General features: G+C 47.3%; 1 protein-coding gene across 1 annotated transcript; it reads right to left on the reverse strand.

Moving 5' to 3' along the window:
* Positions 1-134: 134 nt before the first annotated feature.
* Positions 135-21,293, reverse strand: TMCO4 (transmembrane and coiled-coil domains 4). The gene is made up of 13 exons (XM_026053699.1): positions 21,091-21,293; positions 19,906-20,080; positions 16,302-16,329; positions 14,669-14,801; positions 13,260-13,357; positions 12,371-12,514; positions 12,124-12,243; positions 10,959-11,123; positions 10,296-10,432; positions 8,891-8,975; positions 6,301-6,418; positions 3,838-3,955; positions 135-1,223 (listed from the first exon to the last, which is right to left on the reverse strand). Exons 1-13 carry the CDS (start codon positions 21,267-21,269, stop codon positions 975-977), a joined length of 1,749 nt encoding a protein of 582 aa, XP_025909484.1. The 5' UTR covers positions 21,270-21,293; the 3' UTR covers positions 135-974.
* Between the last annotated feature and the right edge of the window lie 2,564 nt (positions 21,294-23,857).

A 23,857-nucleotide genomic window follows, 5' to 3' on the forward strand; every position in this document is an offset into this window, starting at 1 on the left:
GTTCCCCCCTCAGCCCTCCTTGCAGCCGTGATTGAAGAGAAGAGGAAGTGACGCCAAAAGCGGCACCTGAAACCCCCAATCCCCCTCGGGTGCCTTTTACACCCTTCTCAAGACCAAACAAGGCCTTTTAGGCCTGGCTTGACCTTGATTGGCTAAAAAAGCCCTTGTGGCCGCGATCCAGGGCCAGCAAGGGAATTCCCACACGTTCAGACACCAAAGGGTTTAATCCATCTTGCCCACAGGCGTGTGGTCAACACTGAGTTAGCTCCGTTTGGGCATCAAGCACGAACATAAATCCGTAGATCCTTGCATACGTATAGAAACAGACTGTGGCGGTGGCTCCGGGTAAGGGGAGCCGCAACCAGGAGGTGCAGCCACAGGTTTTACCTGTGTCCTGACTCGACGAGGACTTGCAGAGCAGATGCCGGAGGTTTCTGCCAAGCGGCCGCTGTTGAACACAGAGGTGGCCTCCAAGGAGCGGCCTCCACTCGCCGTGTTCCGCCTCGCAACTCCACCTTTGCAGCTTGGGCTGCAAAAGAGCCTTGAGTGGGAGATGGGCATCATCCCAAGGGGGTTTATGGAGCACTGTGCGTGGCCAGGGATGTGAAGCCTGGTCCCTCCAGTCGGAGACGAGGGGAGAGGCCAGCTCAAGGCTAGGAAGGCGGTAGGAATCAGGTGGATTTGTGTCTCTCCTACGCCTGGTCCTGGTTTTATTTCCAGCCCATCAAAAGCTGTGACTAGAGAAGGCTGGGGATGTGTGCAGGAGCGAAAGGTCCCACGGCCACTGCCTTGTGGAGCCGGGCGGAATGTGCCAGGAACCGTGGTCCAGAGGGGCCTGCGGCGCTGCCGCTTGGCCTTGCACACAGCGGGAGCCCCGCGAGAGCCGATGGGCACAGGGATGGGGACGGGGCCGCCCAGCAGCGCCCGCAGAGCTGGGTGCGCCGCTCACCTCAGCGCCTGCAGTCCCTGTGTGGTCAGGAGTGGTGGTTGGCACCAGCAGCAGCCTCGTCCCGCGTGGCACCGGCCTCGCCGCTGTCCTCACTGCTGTCCTCCTCACCGCCGGCCTCACCAACGCTGTCCTCACCGCCAGCCTCGCTGCCGTGTGTCCCTGGGCGCGCGGCGGCCAGGCTGCCTGTCTCCTCACGCCGACACTCCCTGGTTTTGACACCCACGGCTTTGAGGATTGTGTCCATCTGCTTCATGTAGTCCAGGTGGCCGTTGACCTGCAAGCAACACAGTGGGCAGGGGGTCAGGCCCTGTATCCCTATATCCATCCCTATCCATCCCAGGCGGGCAGCACACGCCCGCGGGGGTGACGCCCCGGCCCCCTGTGCCCCAGCCCTGCCAAGGCAGCTGCGGGGCGCCCTGGGAGGACAGGCAGCAAGGCCAGCCCTGGGACGCCCGTCTCCCTGCAGCAAGGCCAGCCCCGGGGCGCCTGTCTCCCTGCGCAATTCACCGCATTCCTTGGCCGGGCGGGCCGGGCTGCATGAGGGATGGGACCTCTCCAAACCTTGCAAGGGACAATAAAACCCTCCAGGTGACGTGATGGCTCGAGCGCTGGTGAGAACAAAGTGCAGGAGCAATGGCAGGATGAGCAGGATGAAAAAGGCACTTCTGTCACCATAGCAAATGCATGGATGTTTGCTACAAGGAAATGAACACAGCACACACGGGCGACTCCTCGTCTTTTATATCCAATTTTATGGCTGTTTTGACTCACTGGGAGGCCCGGAGCAACCGCCTGTGGCACTGACTGTGCTGCGGGAGCAGGGCGCAGAGAGCTCTGCAAAGGGCAGGAGTTGGCTGTGTTGTGCTGAAAGGAGCCATCGTCTCTGCTCTTCTGCAAAGGTTTCCAAGCTCAGACCCACCCAGAGGCGGCAGAAGGACCTTGAGCTCCCTTGCTCTGCACAGCTACAGCCTCTGGCTGCGGGCCCACAGAAACATCCCCCAAACTAACAGGCACTTTGCACACAAATAATGTCACCGTTCCCGTGCAGGCAGCCAAACCACTGCCTGTCTCCACTACCAACAAGGGCCCTCGCAGCTCCCTGGGTTAACAGGAGCAATTCCGGCTGGAGAGGCCCAGGGAGGAAGGAGCAGCAGGTGCTGGAAGGGACGGGAGGAGCTGCTGTGGGCCCGGGAAGTGGCTCCTCCTTGAGCCTCATGATATTTTCTGAGCACGATGGTCACTTTTATGGGCAATCCCATTTCAACCAAAGCCACTTGCTCGAGATGCAAAGATCTTTTCCAAGACCTTTTCCAACAGACCTGGAAACACTGGGTGGGAACACGTTGAGTGAGACAATTCTGAGCAGGTGAGGTGCAGAGAAACCCATCCCATCTCCTGCCTGGTCCTAGTGCAGGAGAACAGTGACCAACCACAGCCAGAACTACCAGAAATGGTTACTCTGAGCTGCCAAGGAGGTGTCTTCTCACCCCAGCTCCAAAAGGACTGGCCAAACCACCACGTCTGATTAAAAGAGGTCACCCACACAGCTGCTGAACCCCTTGGAGACACACATTGGTGGCAGAAGAACCTGTTGGCAGGAGTCTGCAGCCACAGCTGGTAGGTCACTTGGGTAGACACCACCTCCAGTTACCTAAGGGGATTTCTGGTGTCTCTGGGGTCAACCACCTGTTCCCAATAAATTGATGGGGTTAATATAACCCACCTCAGCAAGAGCTTTTGGGGGCACAGAGAGTTCAGTAGCTATGGAGGAGGGTGGTATCTTCTCAGCAAGAAAAACCCTCTCATAAGCAGAGATTTTGCTCTGGGAGATGTGTCAGGAGCAGCCCCTGCTCTTCCTGGCTGTGTTAGAGCAGCTCTGTTCTCAAGCACCAGGTCCTGCAATGCGTAGGAGGGAACCTCTGGGGAAGGTTACAGGTGGTGTCAACTGCTGATGCTGCGGTGGAGAAAGAGGTAATGAAATTGAAACTTTTCTGGTTACTCACATGGTGCAGCAAGTTACAATCAGCCTCACTGTGACTATTAGCAAGGCTTTTATGACTGTGTTTGAGGGGGAGGATGTTTCTTCTGAATTTTCTTACTGACAGGCAGATAAAAAACCATGTTCATCAAGAAAGACATGCAGTAAATGCCCTGGAGGTGAATTCCCATTTAGACTCAAGTCCCAGTAGGGGACTCTTGTGGTCCCACCACAAAGAGAGCTGAGTCCTTTGGGGTTGAGACACTTTTCCTCACAGATGAGGCTGCTCCCAGCTGTGTTCCTGCATTTGCCAGTTTGCAGCTCCTCCCTGTGCACCTGGACAATTTGCCCCAGCTCAAGCACCTCTACTTCTCACGTGCTGAGAACCGAAGCTTCATCTGAGAGATGAGGACGGGGAAAGAGCAGAGCAAGTGGTTCCAGTAACTACTCCTGTTGCAAAAGGCACTGGTGATGGTTTTAAGAAAGATCTAATGCCTTTTTTAAGCAATGCTACCAATAGGCAGCTGAGTCCTCCCGTCAATTCAGGAACTTCTTCTCAGAATAAGATTCAGTGTTCCCAGTCCAAAACATTCCACATAGACTAAAGATGATTCCAATTTTTCTTATGGAATTTAGGAAAAGTCCAAACCAGGCTCTTCTGGGAAGTCAATCTCTTGGGAGGCATTTAAATAACCCTTTCCTTGAGGCATCCCTCTCAAATGTGCATCAATGGATTGATCCCTACCAGCTTGTGCAGATGTTCAGGAGAAGCCTGGGCCTGTGCCAAGCACCTCCCATCCAGGTTGCAAAGGTACAAAAAGGCATGAAATCATTTAAATATAGAAAGCGCTGCAAGGAAAGAAGGGCCGGAAAAGGAGAAAAGAATAAGAGTAGAAGAAGGATCACTTACTACAGATGAGAGGTCCATGTTTATCATCCTCCTGTCGTCCAAGTGCACTGGCTGCAGCCCTGCGACGCTGAGCTGGACCGCAGAGGTTCTGTAGACGAAGCCCAGCAGCCAGTCCCCCCTGGAAGAAAACGAGAGTGAGGACGAATCCTGCTTCTAGACTGGGGAGCACAGGATGACTCAGGCCATAGGGAGAATACAAGGGCAGGGACACACGGTGCTGTCTGGACCAAGCGAGGCATCTAATTCAACGATAATGCTCCCCAGAGTGCTTCTGATTTACAGGTGCTCTTTAAATGTGAGGTTTCAATGACAAAATCAGCCAGAGCCTGATCCTACCCCAAAATCTACTGCCTTGAGTCACTGTGACAGCTTCAGGGCACACGAGGGACAGTGATGCGCTCTGGGGAAATGCAAAACCTGTTGGGTCTGTGCAGAGTGGCAGCCCAGACCCCGGGCACTCTGCAGGTTTAGTGTGGGCACGACTGTGTGGTGGCACGGAGGGAACGGCAGCTCCCAGAATGATGCTCCCCACTGCTGGCATCTGGATGACACCCCCGGGACACATCCATGCCACAACAGCCACTTCGGTTGTCACCTTGACACTCACAGGTGGGTTCCCTGAGGAGCTGTGGGAGGCCGACTCCTTCGATGGCGCAGAAGCTTCCCCTAGGGCTTTGCAGCCTGCTGGGCAATGGAATGGAACAGCTCTGGGGCCACCTTTCACTCTCTGGGTTCCTTCAGAGCTCAGAGGTGAGGGGGATAAGCTACAGGGGACCAGCACTCAACACACTGGGCCCAAATCTGTTTCGGTGCAATTCAGCTCCATGCAGACCCAGATACAGTTACTGCCAAATGGACAGGATGAGGCCAAAATCCATGTGAACCTGACAGCAGTGCAACCAGTCTCAGGTGGGGAATGTTGCATGGGGTCTGTGGAATCCCTCTCTGGCATCTAACAGTCTCAGAAATTGTCCCTATTTCTCAGCTTCCTCCCTCAGCTGCCCCTTGTGCTAAATGAGCATCCCTCCGTTGCAGCCTCTTTGAGCAGGGGGAAGAACCAGCGCAGCAGAGTAATTTTTTTCCTCACCTGGTTCTTATTTGTGAGCCCCAAGCTGCAGTTTCTGTATTGCTGCACATGGAGCTTTTGAGACAGGGGCTTGCCAAAAGCAAAGAGCCTAATCACATTATTGGACATGCACAGGTGCAAATGGGCATTTTATTCCAGCAGCAAACCCTGGCCCTGAAACTACAGCAAGAGCACTTATTTTTTTGCTAGAGGGGATGAATATACTGAGCTTTTTGCAGAGAAACAGCCTTTTGCAAAGCTAAAGGAGGAGCAACATCTGCCAAGGCAACTGCAGTTATGGGTGACAACTGCCATTGTTCAGGACTTCTTGGAGGAAAGGAGAAGCTCTCTTGGGTCCCCACTAACGAATCTACAGGAGGCAGCAGTTGCCTTGTTCTTATGTCACATGAAGAGACGCAGTCACTGGTGTGCACATCCAGCATACACAAAACCTCCTGGGAGCCAAACAGACAAAAGCAGCATTTTTCAGCTTAGCCAACAAATGGGCTTAATAACTGGTTCTTTTAATCTTGAGTGCTTTCAATTCCTTTATTTAGCTATTCTTTGTAAATTAATATACTACATGAGCTGCACAGTGATACAGTACTTTCTCAAGGGGGCATATACATGGTCTATGTATGGAGAGCACCACCAGCATTTTCAGCTGCCCTTGGCCTGAGGACTCGTGGCTTTGGGAGCTGTTTATTCACAGTTTCATAGTCTCCCCTCCTCTTGCCTGGCTATTTCTCAGCTTATTTTTCCATGCTCTCAGTCTCCCTCACTACATCCCCTTTTTTTAATTGCTCTCTCCTAATGGTGCTGGGAAGTAACGTCCTTGTCACATTTCTCTTCCAATACACCATCCTTGGATTTTATATTGTCCCTTGAACTCTTAACAGCTTTTAGAAGTTGCTTCCACTGCTTCTAGCCTCCAAATTGCCCTCTTCTCGCCTCCAGCTCTACAAGGCAGCTCTCTGCAGTTTCAAAAGGCTCCCTTTGCTTTGTCTTCTTCCACCCCCCCTAGTTTAGTGTAGCCACTCTAGTTGCACCTCCTGCAAGTAAAAGGACTCGTGCACCCAGACGAACCAACCAAACTTTAAATTGTCGGGGTACTTTAGGGCTGCTTCTGTGTGAACATACTGAGAGCCTCAGGCTTCCAATTTAATCTGCATTGCAAACAATCGAGCAGCCTTGAACTGTCTCCTGAAGACTGTCATCTCCAATTAATCTGAGGGAGAGACCTCCAGAGGGAAGAGACTCTGACACTGTGCTCCTGGCTCAACACGCTCATCAGCTGAACAAACATTCCCTCACGGAAGATTTAAAGGGAAAAGGAGTACAGAACTGTTTCAAAGTGACCCCGGGACAATGCAGGAGGGCATGGAGCATGTACAGACCTGCAGTAACCATTTATGATCCTGCCGGACACCACCTTTGTGATGGCTTTCCAGTGCTTGGCGTCTCCCTCCACCGGAGCTCCCAGCAAGACCACATCTTCGATGATGCCTTGTGAATCTGGTAAGGTGGAAAGCAGGTTAGCTCAGCAGTGGAGACAGAGTACTAAACACGTTTGTACATGCAGGAGGGCTATATATAGATTTGCGCTACAGAAAAATCATCATTTCTGTGGTTTAAACTCTCAAGATAGAAATCAAGGAAAGGAGGATAATGAGAGAGTTCCAGCGTGACTGCTCAGCTGCTGAGGCGCCTGTTGATGCAGCAGTTAGGGGAGATGAGAGCCCTGCACTGCGGCCGGGGCTGCCTGGGCACGTCCTGCCAGACCCATCCCCTCTCCCCGCGGCAGCCCCGTGTGCAAGGCTGGTGTCTGCAGGCTGTGCAATAACACAGTGGGGGTTACAGTGAAGTGACCACGTGCCACATCAAATGAGGAAGGATGAGGTGCTCCTGGCTGCACTCTTTAAATTCGGATGATTTGGCTTCCTTTTCCTTGTAGCAGTAAAGGCCTCGCATCAGCGGCTGCTCCCTGTGCACAGTGTAAAGCCTGGCTCCTGCCAGCGCTCCAAAACGCTCTCGTGGCACTAATTGTAAAGCAGATTTTGCGCCAATCAAGGGTACAGCAAAGAGCAATTCCATTTTGTTAGTGTAATCTGTGAGCAATAAAGCTTCCATAGTCTTGTGCAATGAAAAAGCTAAACCTTGGGCCTTGCAAACAGGAGCTCCAACCAATGAACGTACTAAATTCCCTGGCTGCAGTGTGAGCTAACTGAATAAACAACCAAGAATTCACCAGCATTCCCAGCATTTGGGCAAGGTGTTGGAAGCTTCCATCTCTCCAGTGCTTTTTGCACATCTGACTTCTTGCTCAGGACAAAAAATGTTCAACCTTGGCTGTCAAATACTGACTTTATTTGAATACTGAGGGAGCAGGGAGGAAACCTGAGAACATCCTGGTAACTTGGCTAGTTACTGGAACTCTATGCGACTATTCCAGCTTGCAAAGCTTTTATGCCAGTGAAAAATAATAAAGCCCATAAAGCAGCCATAGGAATTAAAAGTTTTCATTAATTACGCTTATTTACTTCAGAGCAAGGGAATCTTGATGAACAAATGAGAGCAATGATCTTCCTACCCAGTAACTCGTTTCCAGCAGGGTTGTCTCTGCCTGTTCTTATATAATGTTCTTTTCTGGAATCCTACTAAGCTCTGGCTTCAGAAGTTGTTTGTGCTTAAGTATCCTAAGGGTTATTTAATTGTTTTGAGGAACGGTATTTACTTTTGATGGGCTTTAAGCTTCTGTTTTTGCTGGCTAATCTGTGATTAGTTACTTGTCTGCAGAAATGCCCCAGCTATCTGGGTACCAGCGGGCTGTGTGACTAGACCCTGCACTGCTTTAGTGCGATGCACCCGAGCCCAAACACCAGGCAGTGTCAGATGTCCCAGGTCCCAGCTCTGCATTGCTGCGGCTCCTGCCGGAATGTGCCTGTGAAGAGGCCTTGGGAATGTGCTCTGAACATACATGGGAGGAACTCCTTGGCAATGTGCTCTGAACACGCTGCTTTCCATCTCACCGGCAGCTCCGCTTGCCTAATTCCATTAGAGAACTGAAAAATCAGCGTACAGGGGGAGTTGCTGTGATACATCATTACGATGCTTACGTTAGAGTAGCAGCCAACCTTAAAGACCCCTGATGATTTCCTTTCATGTGTTACTTAGCTGTGGTCCCACATTATTCCAGAGAGAGGCTGCAGGCCGCTAAATGAAAGTCTGAAAACATCTTGCCCCTGGTTACATTCTCAAGGCACAGAGAGAGTGAATCTAGGGCCAGACTGGGATCTGGCTCCAGCATCGCTCTATTAGGATCATTCTGAATTTGATGGAATTTATCCTGAGAACAAGATTTCTGTGTTTCACTGGGGACTTTCATCTTAAACAAGAGGCAAAACTGGTGCTGTCAGGACAGCAAATACTGACCTTCTCCCTCCTCACTTGACTTCATTCCCACTTTCCCAGGCTTGAGGGGAAACAGTTACCTTTAGAAAAAACTCTCTATTTATTAACCACGTTCTGCGAGTTATGCGTAGCCAATGAGTTAAACTGGCTACGTAGCGGGGAAGGCAGCTGCTCGCACATGCTACTGACTCAACTCCAAGATGCAGTTTGCATCAACTAATCATAACGTTTTTATTCTATTTCTAAATTAAAAATAGAATCTATTAATAAACAGAACCACAACGGGTAATAAATAGACAGATGGTTTTATATTTGACTTTGGGGAGAAATTACCATGAAAATAGCAGATGACAGTGGTATTTCAGTGACTTAAATGGCAGGGAGGACTCATGGCATCAGATGCAATAGCTGCAGAGAGCTTCCCATAAAGGCAACACTGCCTCTACTGGTTCAGAGGCACGTGGGCAGCTCACGCACCGACCCAGTGATCAAATGCCCAAAAATGTCAAGAGGGCAGAGGGCTCCTACCAGCAGTAAAGAAAATAAAAGAAAAAAAGCTTAGGAGTTGGACATTACCTTTTTCTTGAGCCATCTCTTGCAGGCAGAAGTAAATGACTCTTGCACCCAGACTGAAGCCAATCAGTGTGACGGGTCGCTTGCCCTAAGGAAGAAGAAGAGAAGGGAAAGGTCATCATGGATTCCTGGAGACCTGAAAAAGCCACCTTGGCCGCAGGATCCCCCAAACCCTCCTCTGTGAGGCATTCAAGCTCCTGCATCATGTTTAAATTCTATTCTGGTGATTTCCGAGGGATTCTGTATCCTTAGAGGCCTACACAGTTGAGCGTTCAGAACCCAGAATATCTGAGTATTTTGTATTTATTGACAGTCAGGAAATTAATCTGAAAAATTCAATAACTGCAAATTACCACAAATCAAGTGTTTCAAGCAGAAGCAAAACAAACACTGTCACTGTTTTACAATTTCTGAGTGACAAACTAATTCAAGGAACAAAACTGGCTGGAAAAAAAAAAAGCCATAGTACAAAAATACCAAGCACTTCACAGGCTTAAGCCTGAATGGCAGCAGTGCTGTGTGGCTGCTGGAGAAATGATGCAAGGTAAGGCTGTATTTTGAATAGCCCCCCCCCCCCCTTTTTTTTTTTAAATGAGATCAAGAGAGATTTCAGAAACATTTGTTTTATGAATGGGACGCAGGTGTGCGACAGGCTCCCCAGCACCGTGCTGCCTCATTTTACACTGCAGCACACTGGAATATGGGGTTGCAGAGTAACTAACGCTTAAAAGGCGGCAATGAACGGCCCAAAGCAAAACAAAGGGCTCATTCAAAGGCAAGTTTATTGCCTTCCCCGAGACGGTGATTTTATGAGAAATAAAGTTTTGTTCCTGTTCTGCTGTTTCACACTGTTGTTTATGCCACTCTGCTCTGGTTTTCACAGGTTGCTCTACAACAGATGCTGCAGCAGCCGGCAGAAAGTCTGATCCACAAGCAGGGCGCCAGGACAAGCCAGCCAGCAGCGGCGGGCCCCGTGGAGCAGAGGTGATTTCTGGACACTTTCCTTCTTGCTTTTAAACACTTTTAAACACTGTGTTCTCTTTGTCTGCTACCTCTCCCTTCTGTTCTTGCATCTCCACGAGGTGAATTCTTGTCTTGTGAAACCACGAAGCCCATTTTCATTTATGACCTGGCTATCTCCTTCACAAAAAAAAGTTGGAGGCGGGGTGGAAAGGAACAAAGCTTTGCCGGAATTACCAGATTAACTTGGAACTTCCTATCTTTTTTCTATGAAATAGATAACAACTGTTGATGTTCACGTAGTGATTTTTCATTTTTCATCTTATTCCTTGTCTTCTCCCTGGGCCTGTGCCACTTGCTACTTAACACACGCGACTATAAGACTTCTCCCGCCTGCACCAATATTTCCAAATATTTATTATTGCTAGTGTCAATTCTGGGGAACTACCTGCTGTCGGCCGAGCAGCAGGTGTGCCAGGTGCTTGCCCACCTCAGCAGACCGATGCAGACAGACTCCCCACGGGTTGTCAATGACGCTGGCAACCGTTAGGAGCGACGCTGGCCAGGCCAGGGCTGACACAATCCCTGCGGGGCAGGAGCAGACAGAGCGACACGGTCACCAGCTGGGCCTGCTCCCAGGAAACGTCAGGAGCAAGACACTGTACTGAAGCTGAAAACTCAACATAGGATTTTGCTATTTTCACTCCTTTCCCAAGAGCTGACCTGAGGAATGTTTTGCTGGACTGAAGACAAGAAAGAATCCGATGATCTGATACAGAGGCAAATAGACACTATGCATCAATGCGGGTTGCACGTTGAAGGGTTTGTGTAAAGCACTGAGGCACAATATAACACTGGAGAGAAATAGAGCCAGACACTCTTTGAACAAAGGTGTTTCCGGATGGGATTTTAAAAGTACAAGTCAATGACACAGAGAAAGAGCAACCCAGGAAAGCAACTTTGAATTACAGGCGTGGCAAGGAGACTGTTATGGGCGCCAGCGCTGCTCAGGGCAACGGTTTCTCAGAAATCTTCTGTTTAGGAAAACGCCTTTAAACAAACAATAACAAGAAGGGACACGAGGCAGAGCTGATCAGATATAGGTGCTGACCTGACAAGACGGTGAATTTCAGGGCTTCTTGGGCCATCATGTTGACAACCCCGTTCAGCAGGGAATCGAGGGCATTGCCCAGCTCCATGAGGTACCTGGACTCCCAGGCCAGGCAGTACTGCTCCCTGGACTGCATCATGCTGCTCCACGGCGCCGTGAAGCTCCCTAGGAAACGTTGCCAACACGGATACACCGTCACCAACAGTGCAGCAGCGGCTGAATCCTGGCAAGCAGACACCACCAGAGAGGCAGCAAAGACCCTGTGGGACACCTAAATGCACTGACAGACTTCAGAATTATATTTAAAAAGACTGTTAGATTTAGACTAAGTATTTCCATTCTTTTGCATTCAACTTTGGCTTTGCTCTGCTGCTTTCACTGCCCTGGCAAAGGTTTGTGCATGTGCAGAATAGGAACTCAGAAATCACAGGGCAGCAAATTCCCTAGAAGTCCCCTCTGCATTCCCTCAGGTAAGCATGAATGCAGCAGCCGTGGCTGGAACGAGGAAAGTGGAGATCACAGTTTCAGTATTGCTGTATTAAAATTATAGCAGCTTGCTAGTTATGGAAGAAGAATGTGTGTCATCCGTAACTCCCTTTTAAGGACAAAGAGAGGCGGACAGAGTAAAAAGGCTTCTGGAGGGACCCCCTTGTCTTGGTCACTGTCCCTGGGAACCACAGCGACCACAGCTTTCCTCCAGAACTGTCTCCATGGACCACATCCATTTCAGACTATTTCTGCTCAGCGCAGGTGGAGGGACCACAGCGGGAGGAAGCTGGTTCAGCTACTTCTCAGTTCTGTTCCTAGAAAGTCCCAATCTGTGCTCAACTACCGCTTCTTACACAAGGGCTTAGCCCAAGTGGATAGGGTATATTCTTTCCCACTCATTACCAAATACTAGTACCAAATACAGTTGTCTTACTGGGGAAACCCAAATTTAGCTCCTGGAAGGCTGTTAATGATGCATCTCCTTGAGAAGGCCTGGGATGCTGCTGCTGAAGCAGGTCCACATGGTGGCCCACTGATATTTATAATTTCCACTCACCCAACAACTGTGACATGATCAGACTGCTTATATATAAGGACTTATTACCACTACTGTCATTCTGTCCATCATAGACATTGCTCTCCGGGCACCTTTCTCAGTTCCCTGTGTTGTTCTTACCATATCTGCCGGTGCAGAGCCAGCCAGTAATTGCTATGGTGATGTGAAGCTGCCTCCCTTCAGTAAGCGGGAGAAACTCAAACTCCTCGATGGCTCCCACGCGTTTCTTCATCTTGTACCCTACACACAGCGGGGCAGGAACACGAGCTTCAGAAAGGGCCCAGCAACAGGAGACTCTGCAGAAGGTCCTGTGAAGGCAAACGTCACCCCATGCCTCCAGAGTTGCAAAATGTAATCACTCTCTTACCAGTTAGGCCAGCTCCAGCCGCTCCAAAGAGGGAAGCCATGACTGCAATTCCAGCAGTTGATCCTAAAGCAGCAGCCCCAGCACTTCCAATGACAGCAGCAGCTCCAGCAGCAACCAGGGGGGCAGCAAGACCCCCTGTCAATCCTGAAAAATACAACCCATGAGATCTCCAATCTATGATCGCTCACAAACACCCAGGCAGTTCTTCTTCCCTGCTGGCTGCAGCCCTGTTGATGTTACCAGATGAGACCAGACAATGCTCTTGCTTCGCATCGCCAGTAAAGGGACTTTCTGAGACCCTTCCCAAGACTTGAAACTCTACACAGATTCTTGTGTAGAGATTCTTGGATTGACTTAAGAATGAAGAATAATTTAAAAGTCCAGGAAAGAATCTGTGGCAGGCTAGGGTGAGCTATGCCCTCTTTGCTTGGAATCACCAAGCTAGTTGCACACTATTCTGAATTTGGAATCAAAGATGACAGTTCGACCCTCTTCTAGCACAAGAAAAAGGACAAAAAAGTACTTTGTAGGGGTCTCAGCTTGGTATCTGCCCCTGCTGAGAACTTGGGTCTTGTGATTTTAATTCAGGGAACGTACAAAACAGTACAGAATTTACACCAGAATAACTTTTCCAGGTAATCCTTTTAGTTTTACTTTGTGACTAAGAATGCTTTTCTTAGATTTGGTTTGTACGGGTTTTGTTTTCCTTTTTCTTTTTTTTTTTTTCCTCCTATCTGAAGCAACGTATTATCACTTTAAAATTACAGCTATTGCTAAGAATGGCTTCCGCTGCTGAAGGTGTCAATGGCCAGGATGCAAACGCCTGCCGTGCCCCTGGTGCTCCACATGCAGCCCCAGCGAGTACCCCAAGCTCCTGGGGCAGCCTCACCGATCACTGTTCCACCTCCAACGGTGGCCAGGCCAATAAGCAGGTACCTCTTCAGTTTCTTCCTTCTTTCCTTCTTTGTTCGTGACACTTCTGCAGTTCTGCGGGGAGGATAAGAAGCACAAAAGCTGAGGAAAAAGCTTGAAGAGTAAGAAAGCAGCATCAGAACCTGCTTATATTCTCCTTCGTATAATTTCCCTACCTGGAACAGTAAAAACTTCCATGCAGGTGTGGACTGTGACAACACGCTCAGACTTACGAGCATTGAAATAAAACCACAGGTTTAAAGCGAAACAATTTAATTAATTACAAAAGTCAACAGATGTTACTTACTTGGAAACCCCTTCCTAATAAGGCTGAAGCTTGTAAAAGAAAAAAAAGAGTGAAACAAAAAATCAAAATCATTTTAACATGTATATACTGCCTGAGAGCATATGCTTTAAATAAAATGTCTCACTGTTTTTAGAAGGGTAAGAAAAAAAAAAGATTTTTAACACTTAAGCTGGCACTGCAGAAGGAAGCCAACCTTTCCCCAGGAATGGACAAACTACAGGGCACCCTAATGTGTGCCACAGCTGCAGCCGGTGCCAAGGGTCGCCTTTGTGTCGTTTGTCCCCCAGGAATCTTGGTACCTCTCACAAAATGATTCGGCTGCCTCTTCTTTGGAGGACGCTTCTTGTTCTCTGCTAACACTTACGTGCTCTCGTGCCGTGGTCTGCTTGCCCCCACAGCAGCAGAAACTCACGCAGCACAAGGCTATTCCCCCCCACAGAGGCTCCTGTGCCACCGTCCTTGTCATGACTCCTTGTCTTCGTCACAAGAGTTTTTACGGCCCAGCACTGAATTCCATTTTCACAAACCCCAGCAAAACAGCCCTCCTGATCACCAACCCTTGCTCCTGTATTCTTCACAGCAGCCTCCTTAGAAATCAATGATCTTGGAGATTATTTTGACTTTCTCTTTTACAGTAAGCTATAAAGCAGCAAGCTTTATTTAACAATAAAGCCATTAATGGGAGATACTTGTCACATGCTGCTCAAGAGCCACACACCTGAACTCTGCTGCCTCAGACAGCGTGATTAAAGCATTTATTAGCACTCAGGTTAATCTCAGAACCCGTTTGCTCAGTTTATAGATAAAATTATTAAATGGTCCCCTGAAAGTCTACTACAGACATGTTTACTGCCTGACATTCTGCTAAATCCTCACAAGTTTCCTGTCTAACAAGTATAAAAATATTTTCTGTAGATACCACATTTCTGGATGAAGTTAAACAAGAAGAAATAAGCCATAAATAAGTAGTGTCGTGGAGGGAATGATCAGAAGCCTGGCCCTGGGCAGAAGTACTTGATGCTGAACTCTCAAGCACTGCTAGTGGTTTTTCATCCCATGATCAACCCAAATGATCTTACTCTGACTCTTCCTCTTTCTGGTCTTTCAGGCTCTCAAGAAGAGACTCCTCCAGGGCTTCCAGCTCCTCCAAGGGGATTCGCAGCAACCACATGATATGGCAGATCAGCACCCTTGCTCGAGCATCATAGTATCCTTAAAGAGAAGGAAACCCTGGGAATCAGCAGGTCATCGTGGCATGGGATTAAAAGGCCCAGGTGCACTCAGCTGGGCTGCAGGACCAGTTACATGCAACACAGCTTCTTCCCTCCGGTCCTCTCAGTCTTCCATGTATTTGAAAATCACTACTGTTATTTACAAATGAGGAGAGCTAGCTGGAAAACCCTATTCCTCAAACCTCATACATCAACAGAGTCATGATAGCAGGTAATTGTATCCTATAGGGCACACCATCAACACAAGATTTGATATTTTATGCATGTATCCCTCACTACCACCTGCTGCTTGCTGATGGTAGACTTCCCTGCAGGGTTTTCAGGGCACACTGGAGTGAAAATTGCAATTGCTTTTCCAAGGCTGGGTGAACATATGGACTACACACATCTACAACGTGCGTGCCTGATATCTGCTGCAAACGTTACTTATGGCAGCTGGCAATAAGTTTATGTATTTATTGCCATCATTATGCAGATATCTAAGGACTTCGTTAGTCTTTAATGAGGCCATTTTTAAAATTTGTGCTTACTTAGAAAATAGGGTATTATCTTTACCTCGTCCCTGAAATGTGCCACGTCTTGCATGCCCAAGCAGGCATTTTAACAAGCAGCTCTCTTGCTTCCTACCTGCTAATACACAAGGTAGCTTTTTACTTAGTCAGCAGGGCACTAAATCGGCAACACTTGTAAATAATATTTTTGTTTTTAAGTCTAGCTTAATGTAATAAGCACTTTTGCAATAACAGACTTAAATTTTCCATCAAAAATAAACGCAAATCAAAAAAAGACACTTTGCTCTCATATGAAACCGGATAATTAGCAAACAGGGAGTTCTTTCCTGTGCAAACATGTTAAAACATGGAGATTTAAAAATTGCAAGTAGTGACATAAAAGAGGCTTCTTTTAGAAAGGAATGTTTTGCCCAGTGGACAGTCTCCATTTAAGGGACTTTATGAGACTCATCCATGTTTTGGAGTGCAATCCAGAAATCTCTTTTATGGGTAATATAGTACATGAAAATCACATTTATTCAAAACAGGCTTCAGGAGATACTTGAAAATTTATTCCATGAATACTTTTTTTCTTTTTAGGCAACAAACAATTTGCAGATTTTTTTCTCGATGTAATTTTCCAAACAGCTTCATGGCCTACATAAAAGAATAAATCACCTCCACCTCTCTAAGCAAAGGCAAACAACAACTGCAGGGTAAGTATTTAACTTCAGACTATTTCTACCTTCACTTGCACTTACATGCCAGTACAAGGTATTTCATATTTTAGGAACTTCACAGTAGTTCACTTTTTAAATGATCAATTGTCGTTAACCATTTCAATTATTAATGGCTGCCTTTCCTGTAGTTAAATAAGGGACACAGTGTGCTGCATTTGCTGTGAAAGAAACCGAGATAAAATAGGATGGTCCTTTGAGCTGTTCAAGCAGAAATTGTTCTTACAGAGAACAAATGCTGGGCAAACTTACCATCTTTCAGACAGAAGGACAAGAGATCCTAAAAAGGAAAAAAAAAAAAAAAGGTAAATGCTCCTGATGCTCCTAAGATGAGAAGTGCCCGTGCGCACACTATGTGCACAGTAACTTACATTGTCACTGCTCTGTTCTCTTCTTTTATTGGCACCTAATAAATTGCAAGGTCTTTCTGTAACTGCAACATGCAGCACTGCCTTGGTGTAGCTGCTTCTCTCTCCTACTCCTCCTCTCTCCTACTCAAGTAAAGAGCAGCTGGCTTTTATATGGAATCCTTCAGCCTTTTGGGAACACACAAAAAAAAAATGCAGCTAAGGAGTTAGGATTCTGCCAAAGAGCTTATGACTATTAGTCCCATAGCTCCTAAGCAAAATTTGTATCAGAGAAATGTTAATCTTTTTCTTCTTGCATGAGAACTACAGAAATACCTGGGGCCTCACTGTTCCATAGCTGGGTATCTGCTCCTGCCTGGCCTGGCTGCAGCTTGGTGGCAGAGAGGCTGGCGTGGAGGTCAACCAAAGACCCTAAGATACAGACTACAGTGCCGTTTGTGAGCCTGTAAGTCATTCCCACCACGGGCCCCCTGCGCAGGGCTGTGCTGTGCACAGGCCTCCCAGGGGCATCGAGTTCTCGCCGTGCGTCGCAGCAGGAGCTGCGTGTCTCGACTCGCATCCTGCGCTCACATGCTTGGTGTGCTCCATGGCATACAACGTCAAACACTTTTAACAATCTGGCTAAACATTGACATGACCATATTTCCCAAACAGAGGGACAGATAGAGCATATCAGGTGATAAATCAGAGCTACTATTTGATTGCATCTGTGCCAATGAATGTACTCAATTGCTTCTAATCGGTTTAGGCTTTGCACTTTACTGCTCTGCACAGTCACCTGGAATATAACCCATATCGATTAGATCCATTCACTTGTCTCTCTGTCTCTCTGCAGCATTTATTTTTCAATCTTATTTTGAAGACTGGTGATTCCAATTTCCCGGTAAGCTCTGTGCACAAGATTACCTACCATCCTCTAGCTGTGCCATCACACACACACAACCAGGCCTGAACAAGAAAGGGAAGCTACTCAGACTCTCTGCATTTTTTGATGAATTGCTAACAGTTCAAAACCCACTTCCTCAATAACACAGAGCTTTAATCCACATTGCAGGGCTGCTGTCTGGGGGGAAAAAAAAAAAAAGGGGAAATGGTCATCCTAAGTATGTCCAGAGCAAGGAGTCTGATTCATACTGAGAATCTTAAACATTTTCTCACCAAGAAACAGCAGTGGGCAAAGTCAACCTCTTCCCCTCTTTGTGCTGTCACTAAATGCAAACAGAAATTGCCTTCCCACATGTATGCCAAGCAGTGCTGTCTCTTATGGCACCTGCAGCCTATTTGCTCCGACTACTGTCCTTAAGGGATGCACCTAACTGGCATTTGTCTTCATTAGTCATCCAAAATGCATGCAAATAAAGATAAAAATCCACAAGCCTGCCATGTTCATGAAATCAAGATTGAGCCCAACACTCCTGACCTCAAGCCTCATCCCTTCAGCACCTTTGAGAGACAGAGTAGTCAAAAATGCAGCTCCCAGCGCCCACAGGACCCTGCCCCTGAATGCAGAGCAATCCATGCGTGTGCTTGCAATGCCCGGTTAAACAAACAGAGCCTGGGAGGCAGGAGCAGCTGAAGGCAAAGGAGCAAGAGTACCATAAAACAGTATACAACGAGTCAACAAAGCGGCAGCCCTTGGCTTGTTTATTTTCAGGTAACAAGGAAAGAGCTTATCTTGGCTTGATACACTGAGGTTTCCCACCCATCAGTATGTTTTCCCAGTAAAGTCTTGCAAGCTTCTCATGCCTCACTTTATAATCTCTCTTAACGATATTTTTCTCCTTTGACAAAATCAATTGACTTGCCTATAAAGATCACTGACTGGGGCCCAGATGTTGAGACATTAGCCTGATAATCAGTCCTGACCTTTGATTTCAAATAATGACAAAAATGTTATCTAAGGCTTCTGTATCCTACTTGCTTCAGGCTGATGAATGCCTCCGTCCTCTGATTCAAACAGATCCTGCTGATCCAGAGACTCAATTGTAACAGCATATAGAGCCCTTATGCAGTGTAAGCCCAGAGCAAGCAAAAGTCAAATTTCACCAAAACTTTGTCCTTGATGAACTCAGCGGTGATGCAGGGAAACTCCTCTTACTCTAGAGAAACCATCCTGAAGCAGAGAGAACTAAGGAAATAGCAGGTAGCCACCATCCACACGTGGAAGGAGCTGGGAGGGAATTCATTCTATTGGAGCAATCACCACCTAAACAGCTACTCTTATTCTAAAAAGTTCATCCTAACTAGCTGATGAAGTCCAGGGTTCTCCATCACTGTCTGCATCCTGTTAGGGATTTTGAGCACTGTGACTTACAGACATTTGGGACAGATCCTCTCAGGTCTTTTATGACCTGGCTAGAAGAAAGGAAAGGCCATTTAGATTATGGGAGTTGGTTATGGTGACCCAGAAAGTTCACTCTCACCCTATCTTTACTTAGATGGCCTTACACTAGCATTTGTTGTTCTGTCGGGTCATTATTAAAGCTGACTCTCATAACTATTACTCAATATTGGAGCACTGACAGCACGTAGGATGCCTGGCTATTTCCTCGTGTGTGCAGTGTACAGTGGAGGTGACTTGGTGACACTGGTCACGTTTCACCTGACACTAGTGGCTCTGTGTTCTGCTCTTTGCCCTGCGTGGCATGACATGAGAAAACACGAGGAGATTATTTTCCACGCTGAGACTGCAGCAAAGGTGAGTGCCTTCAGAACGCTTTCCTTCACTTGTCTGGACATCATTTTTTACATTAGAATATTTTATAGTAGTCCCAGTATCACTAATGTTTCTATAATAGTTTTCTCCATGAATGAAAATAACGTTCCAATAACTTGTATTTCCTTCTGGCCAAAGCTGACTCTGGGAAATGTGCTATTTGGATTACCCTGTATGTTCCAGTAGACCAGTTCATTTTTCTTTACTAATAATCTTTCTGCCTCGTTCTCAAGTATATAAAGTGCTTTATATCATTGGGGAATGACCCTTAGGACGTCACGCTCAGTCTAAAAACTCTTTCTTAACATGCTGTAGCTGTGTAAAAGCTAGAAGATCTAGCAGCCTAAACCAGTCCTCCCAATGTAAATGCTCCTACATAACACCTCTAATTCAGGGTGGGGTAATGAAACAAATGACAGTCAGGCCTCTCGTGTTCAGTGTTTCACCCAAATCTGTAGAACACACACGAGACAACAGTGCAGTCACATGGTCAAGGAAAAAGACCGATAATTCTCTGTTCTACAGAGCAAAAGGCATCAAAGACAGTAAACGTTAATTCAGGTGACTTGAACTGTCTTGTGTTCATCACTCCCATGAGCTGTTAACTGATAGAGACAGCTAGTCACTCATACAGCTACACAAAGGTATATTCTTGTCAGAAACCTGGATTTCATTTCCCTGACTCTACACACACTACATTACTTGCAAACAGACAAACATGACAACTCCTTTTTGTTAAAGCAAGTAGCCCGAGGGGAACACAAGAACTTACTTGGGTAATGACAAAGGGACTATCTTTCAGTACAGGGTCCTTAAGCAAAATCTGGGCGAAAGTCTCTGTGCCCTCTCCTCCTAAGCCAGTGGCAAATGCAGTCATGGCAGGCAGAACAGCATCAGGCAGGTCCAGCCACTTCACCAAGCCCTCAATGAACTCCGTCTTGAAGGAGCTGTAAGGTAAGACAAGCTATGAGGACAAAAATGCCTCATCTTCTTTAGTCATATTCATTTACGAGTCTCGAGATTAAAACTCTGATTCAAAATTACTCAGGTTGTGTCTTTAACCTTGGTCTTCCCTGATTTACATTTAGGAAAAAAAAAAATAATGACAGCAAAGAAGGATATTTCTTCTGTGCCCCAGCTTGCCTGGCAGTACTCTGGTGTACTATAGTGCTTGAGTCTGTCGCATGGGAATTGCGTTGGGTTAATACAGACATACAGCTTTTGGTCCCATAACTGGATATTTTTGCAACTCAAGTGGTCCCTGCTTTTCTCTATTGATCTATCACTTTGCACACAAAATCAAAGCAGTGCAAGTCAGCAGCAGGGGAGTTTGCTACCAGGCTTACAGGCAAGCAATGTGAATGGGGTCAGACCTTTCTTCAATACATGCTTCTAAGTCTGCAGGATTGTGGGATGCAATTTGTGCTGAAGTATAAAAGTTCCAGAGGTTCAAGAAACAGTCAGTACAATTAAGAAAACAGCTGAGAAAACAGCTAATGTCAGTGTGTCCTTTGCATTTCAGGAGATCTTTTAAATACAACACTGACAGGGAGCCAGTGGGAAAACATCAACACCAGCAATTAATCTGCAGAATGTCGGGGCCTTTTAGACTTTCTGTTTTATGTCACCTTCCTGAACTTGCTAATTGATTTTCATGAAAGGGCTCAACACCAGAAAGATCTTCAGCCCTTGTAACTTTGGAAGGCCCCCAACCAGCTGGCCCAGGACCAAGTACCAGTGAGCAAAGCTGCATGTTGCCATATAATAATGTAGAAACTTCCCTCACAACACTTGGAGCAGATGCTTTGGGCTGGAGCAACATGGGATTAACACCCTTCTTTTTTAACCCAACTTATTGCACTGACAACACAGACTATGACACCAGGTCAGTCTGAGCTGCTACCAAAAAAACGCCTACTTTGCTCACTGCCTTGCTATTAAATGTAATATTTGATACCTTTGCTCTTTTTCAGGAAACAGCCCCGCTAGGGATATGCCGCAGAGCGCTGCGTAAGCGAATCTCCCTGGCTCCTCCAGCTGCTGGCCCAGGAGCTCACACGAGCCCTTGTCGCTTGCCTGCTCTGCCACGCCGTGCTCTTTCCAAGCCCAACTTTTCCACTTCTCTTCTGCAGCCATTTTAACCTGCAAATTCAAAGAGGAAAAAGAAAACAGATGGAAACGAGGAAGCAAGGGGACAAAATGCTTTCGTTTTTTCAGCTGCTGCCTTTGCATTAGGTGAGGTCTGTCGAGGCTCAGGCTCCTCCAGCAATGTGATGCTGTGATCAGAACATACATCAGGAGGCTTTGGCCACCTGCACTGATTCTCAAATTTGTGATTCAAACAAGCAGGTAATGCTTTACACGGCAAAATCAGACATCTCCTTCAGGACATAGAGAGCTTGGGCTCCCGTTAGGCACATCACTCACATGTTAACCACAGAATTAGCATGTGGAATAAAAGCTCCACACGTGGCCTGGGATGAGCTGGGACTTCATACTGCTCCACAGAGTGCAGAGGTAGATGCACCTTTTCATCGAGCACTTCCCATTTAACTGCTCCGAATTGCAGAAAAGAAATTCCTTCTAGGCCATTGATACTTCTCACTGTTGACTTGCCTATGTATAAATGCAGTGCAAATTTGTCACCCCCCTCAAGAGTTGATGATTACTGTAACTCAGGCCTCTGTGCCAGGGAGAGACGCGTTCCCTGGACGTGTGTCTGCTGGAACCACAACTTCAGTTAACAGGTCTAACGCATCTCAGTGCATTTTCATGTAAACATCACATTCTGGCAACACAGGGGCACAAAGTCTACAGAAATAAATAATCCGACATTTTCTGTACCAACGGAGGAAAGGAAGGGCCAGATGAAGCTTCTGCAGGCAGAGCACTCAGTAGATCAGCCTTGTCTTGCATCTAGTGCAGGGCATGGGCAGCATTTGCTGAGCTGCAGACAGAGCCAGACACTTTTCTGCCCTTTCCATGAGTTTTCCAAGAAATCCGAATTGTGTTGGAGTCCCTCCAACAAAACATCCCCCTCAAAGTGGGGCTAAACTTCAAGAGAGAACAGCTCAGCTCTTGCTTTTGACCCACTGCTTTTGTTTGTCTCCTACAGACAGGCCACGTGCTTGCTTAGGCATCAACATCTTTCAAACCTCTTCTTCTGCCTAAAACGTACTGATTTACTGACCATTTTGTTCAGAAACTTTATCCAGCTCTCAAGTTCATGGGTTGTTTTTAGATCCCATGATAACGGCCTTAAGAAAAAACTTAAGAACAACAGATCTAAGATAAGAATTAATAGCATCCAGACGGCTCCAAGGCAAGAAACAGAAATAAATGATCCTCTTCTCTCCCTGATCTTTGCTTTGCTTTTAAAATGTACAGGCTTGAATCACGTCCTGGATCACAAATATGTAGCTCTGCTGTAAAAAAGTACCTGGGCATTTGACTGGGCTGCTGCCTTGCTGCCCCAGCTCGATCACATCATGTCAATGCAATAACCACAGCCTCACCTGGAAAGCCAGCTAAAAAGCAGCTAAAAAGGGGTCCAGACACAGCACAATTGCACAGTTGGATTTATTTACTGATAACATAGGGAAAGATGAGACCAGTTATGAAGTGACACCAGAGTGGCTTCTTGCACACAACTTTATTGCCCTTGCGCAACAAAAAATTCACAATGCTGAATTTTTCCACAAGTTCTGAGGCATTTCTTAGCATTTTCTTTTACATAAATCAGTGCTGTGGAGATATTCTGATCAGCGCGTGCAGCTCAAAACTTCAGTATTTCCCAATAGGTATTTGGAGGATAAAAAAAATGGGCCTGGATTTTCAGAAATTAAATGCAAAAAATTGCAACATGTGCTTTAATGATGTCAACAAGAACCATCGTAACTTGGAACTGGGAAACATAGGGTAAAATCATGCTGGTGCTGCAGTTAGAAAGAGGTTTCGTTCCTAAATCCAAAGGGGGGGGAATTGAGACAACAGTTGGACCCGTATCCAGCAGTTTTGTGTCCCTCTCAAACAAGGTCATTCTACAACCTATGGGATTTCTAAAATCTGTCACTTGAAAGAGAAATTTGTCACTTGTGGCAGTTATTTTGCGTGCAATCCCCTGTGTTTTTGTAAAAGGCGACATATCTCACCTCATGGTCCCTGCAAATCTACTACATATACTTAAATTATATCTCTATATGTTATATAGGTATAGATATAAATACATATGTATTTTACACACAAGGCAAGACGTCGGTAGGAGAAGTGTTTGAGGCACTCTTGCCTGTGAAACAAATGCAATTCAAGAGGTGCCAACACTCCTATGCTCACGCCTCAGCTCTCTCTGCCTCTTCCCTGCCAGCCTTTCCCTCCAATACCCCAATTTTCTCTTTATTTTTATTAACAGCCCCGCCGCAGGTCGCCACTCCGCGGGCCGGCCCGATGGACAGCGAGCTGCCCCAGCCCGGTCCCGCCCCGCTCCTCGGTCCCGCCCGGCCCCAGCCGCCCCCCGGGCGCAACCCGACCTGCCCCCGGCCCAGCCTTTAGGAGCAGCCGCCGCCGCCGCGCTCCCTCCTCAGGCGCCTTCCCGCCTCTTCCGCTTTCCCGCCCTTTCCGCTGCGCACTTTGCGTAGCGGCGGGCGGCTCGGCCGCGCTGCGCTCCCGTTGCCTGCGCTCCCTTGCGTAGGGCTAGGCAAGTTGCGCAGCGCCGCGCTGAGGCGGCT

The sequence above is a fragment of the Nothoprocta perdicaria genome, unplaced genomic scaffold (assembly GCF_003342845.1).
Source record: "Nothoprocta perdicaria isolate Ctin4 unplaced genomic scaffold, notPer1 scaffold_117, whole genome shotgun sequence".
In the NCBI taxonomy this organism is placed as follows: Eukaryota; Metazoa; Chordata; class Aves; order Tinamiformes; family Tinamidae; genus Nothoprocta; species Nothoprocta perdicaria.

What these genes read in the sequence shown, in the direction of transcription:
- TMCO4 (XM_026053699.1), bottom strand. Translation starts at nt 21,269, where the DNA reads ATGGCTGCAGAAGAGAAGTGGAAAAGTTGGGCTTGGAAAGAGCACGGC. An exon ending in TGGAGGTGGAACAGTGATCG is followed by an intron (nt 12,515 to 13,259) that starts GTGAGGCTGCCC and finishes TGTATTTTTCAG; the next exon opens with GATTGACAGGGGGTCTTGCT. An exon ending in AGAGATGGCTCAAGAAAAAG is followed by an intron (nt 6,419 to 8,890) that starts GTAATGTCCAAC and finishes CCACCTTACCAG; the next exon opens with ATTCACAAGGCATCATCGAA.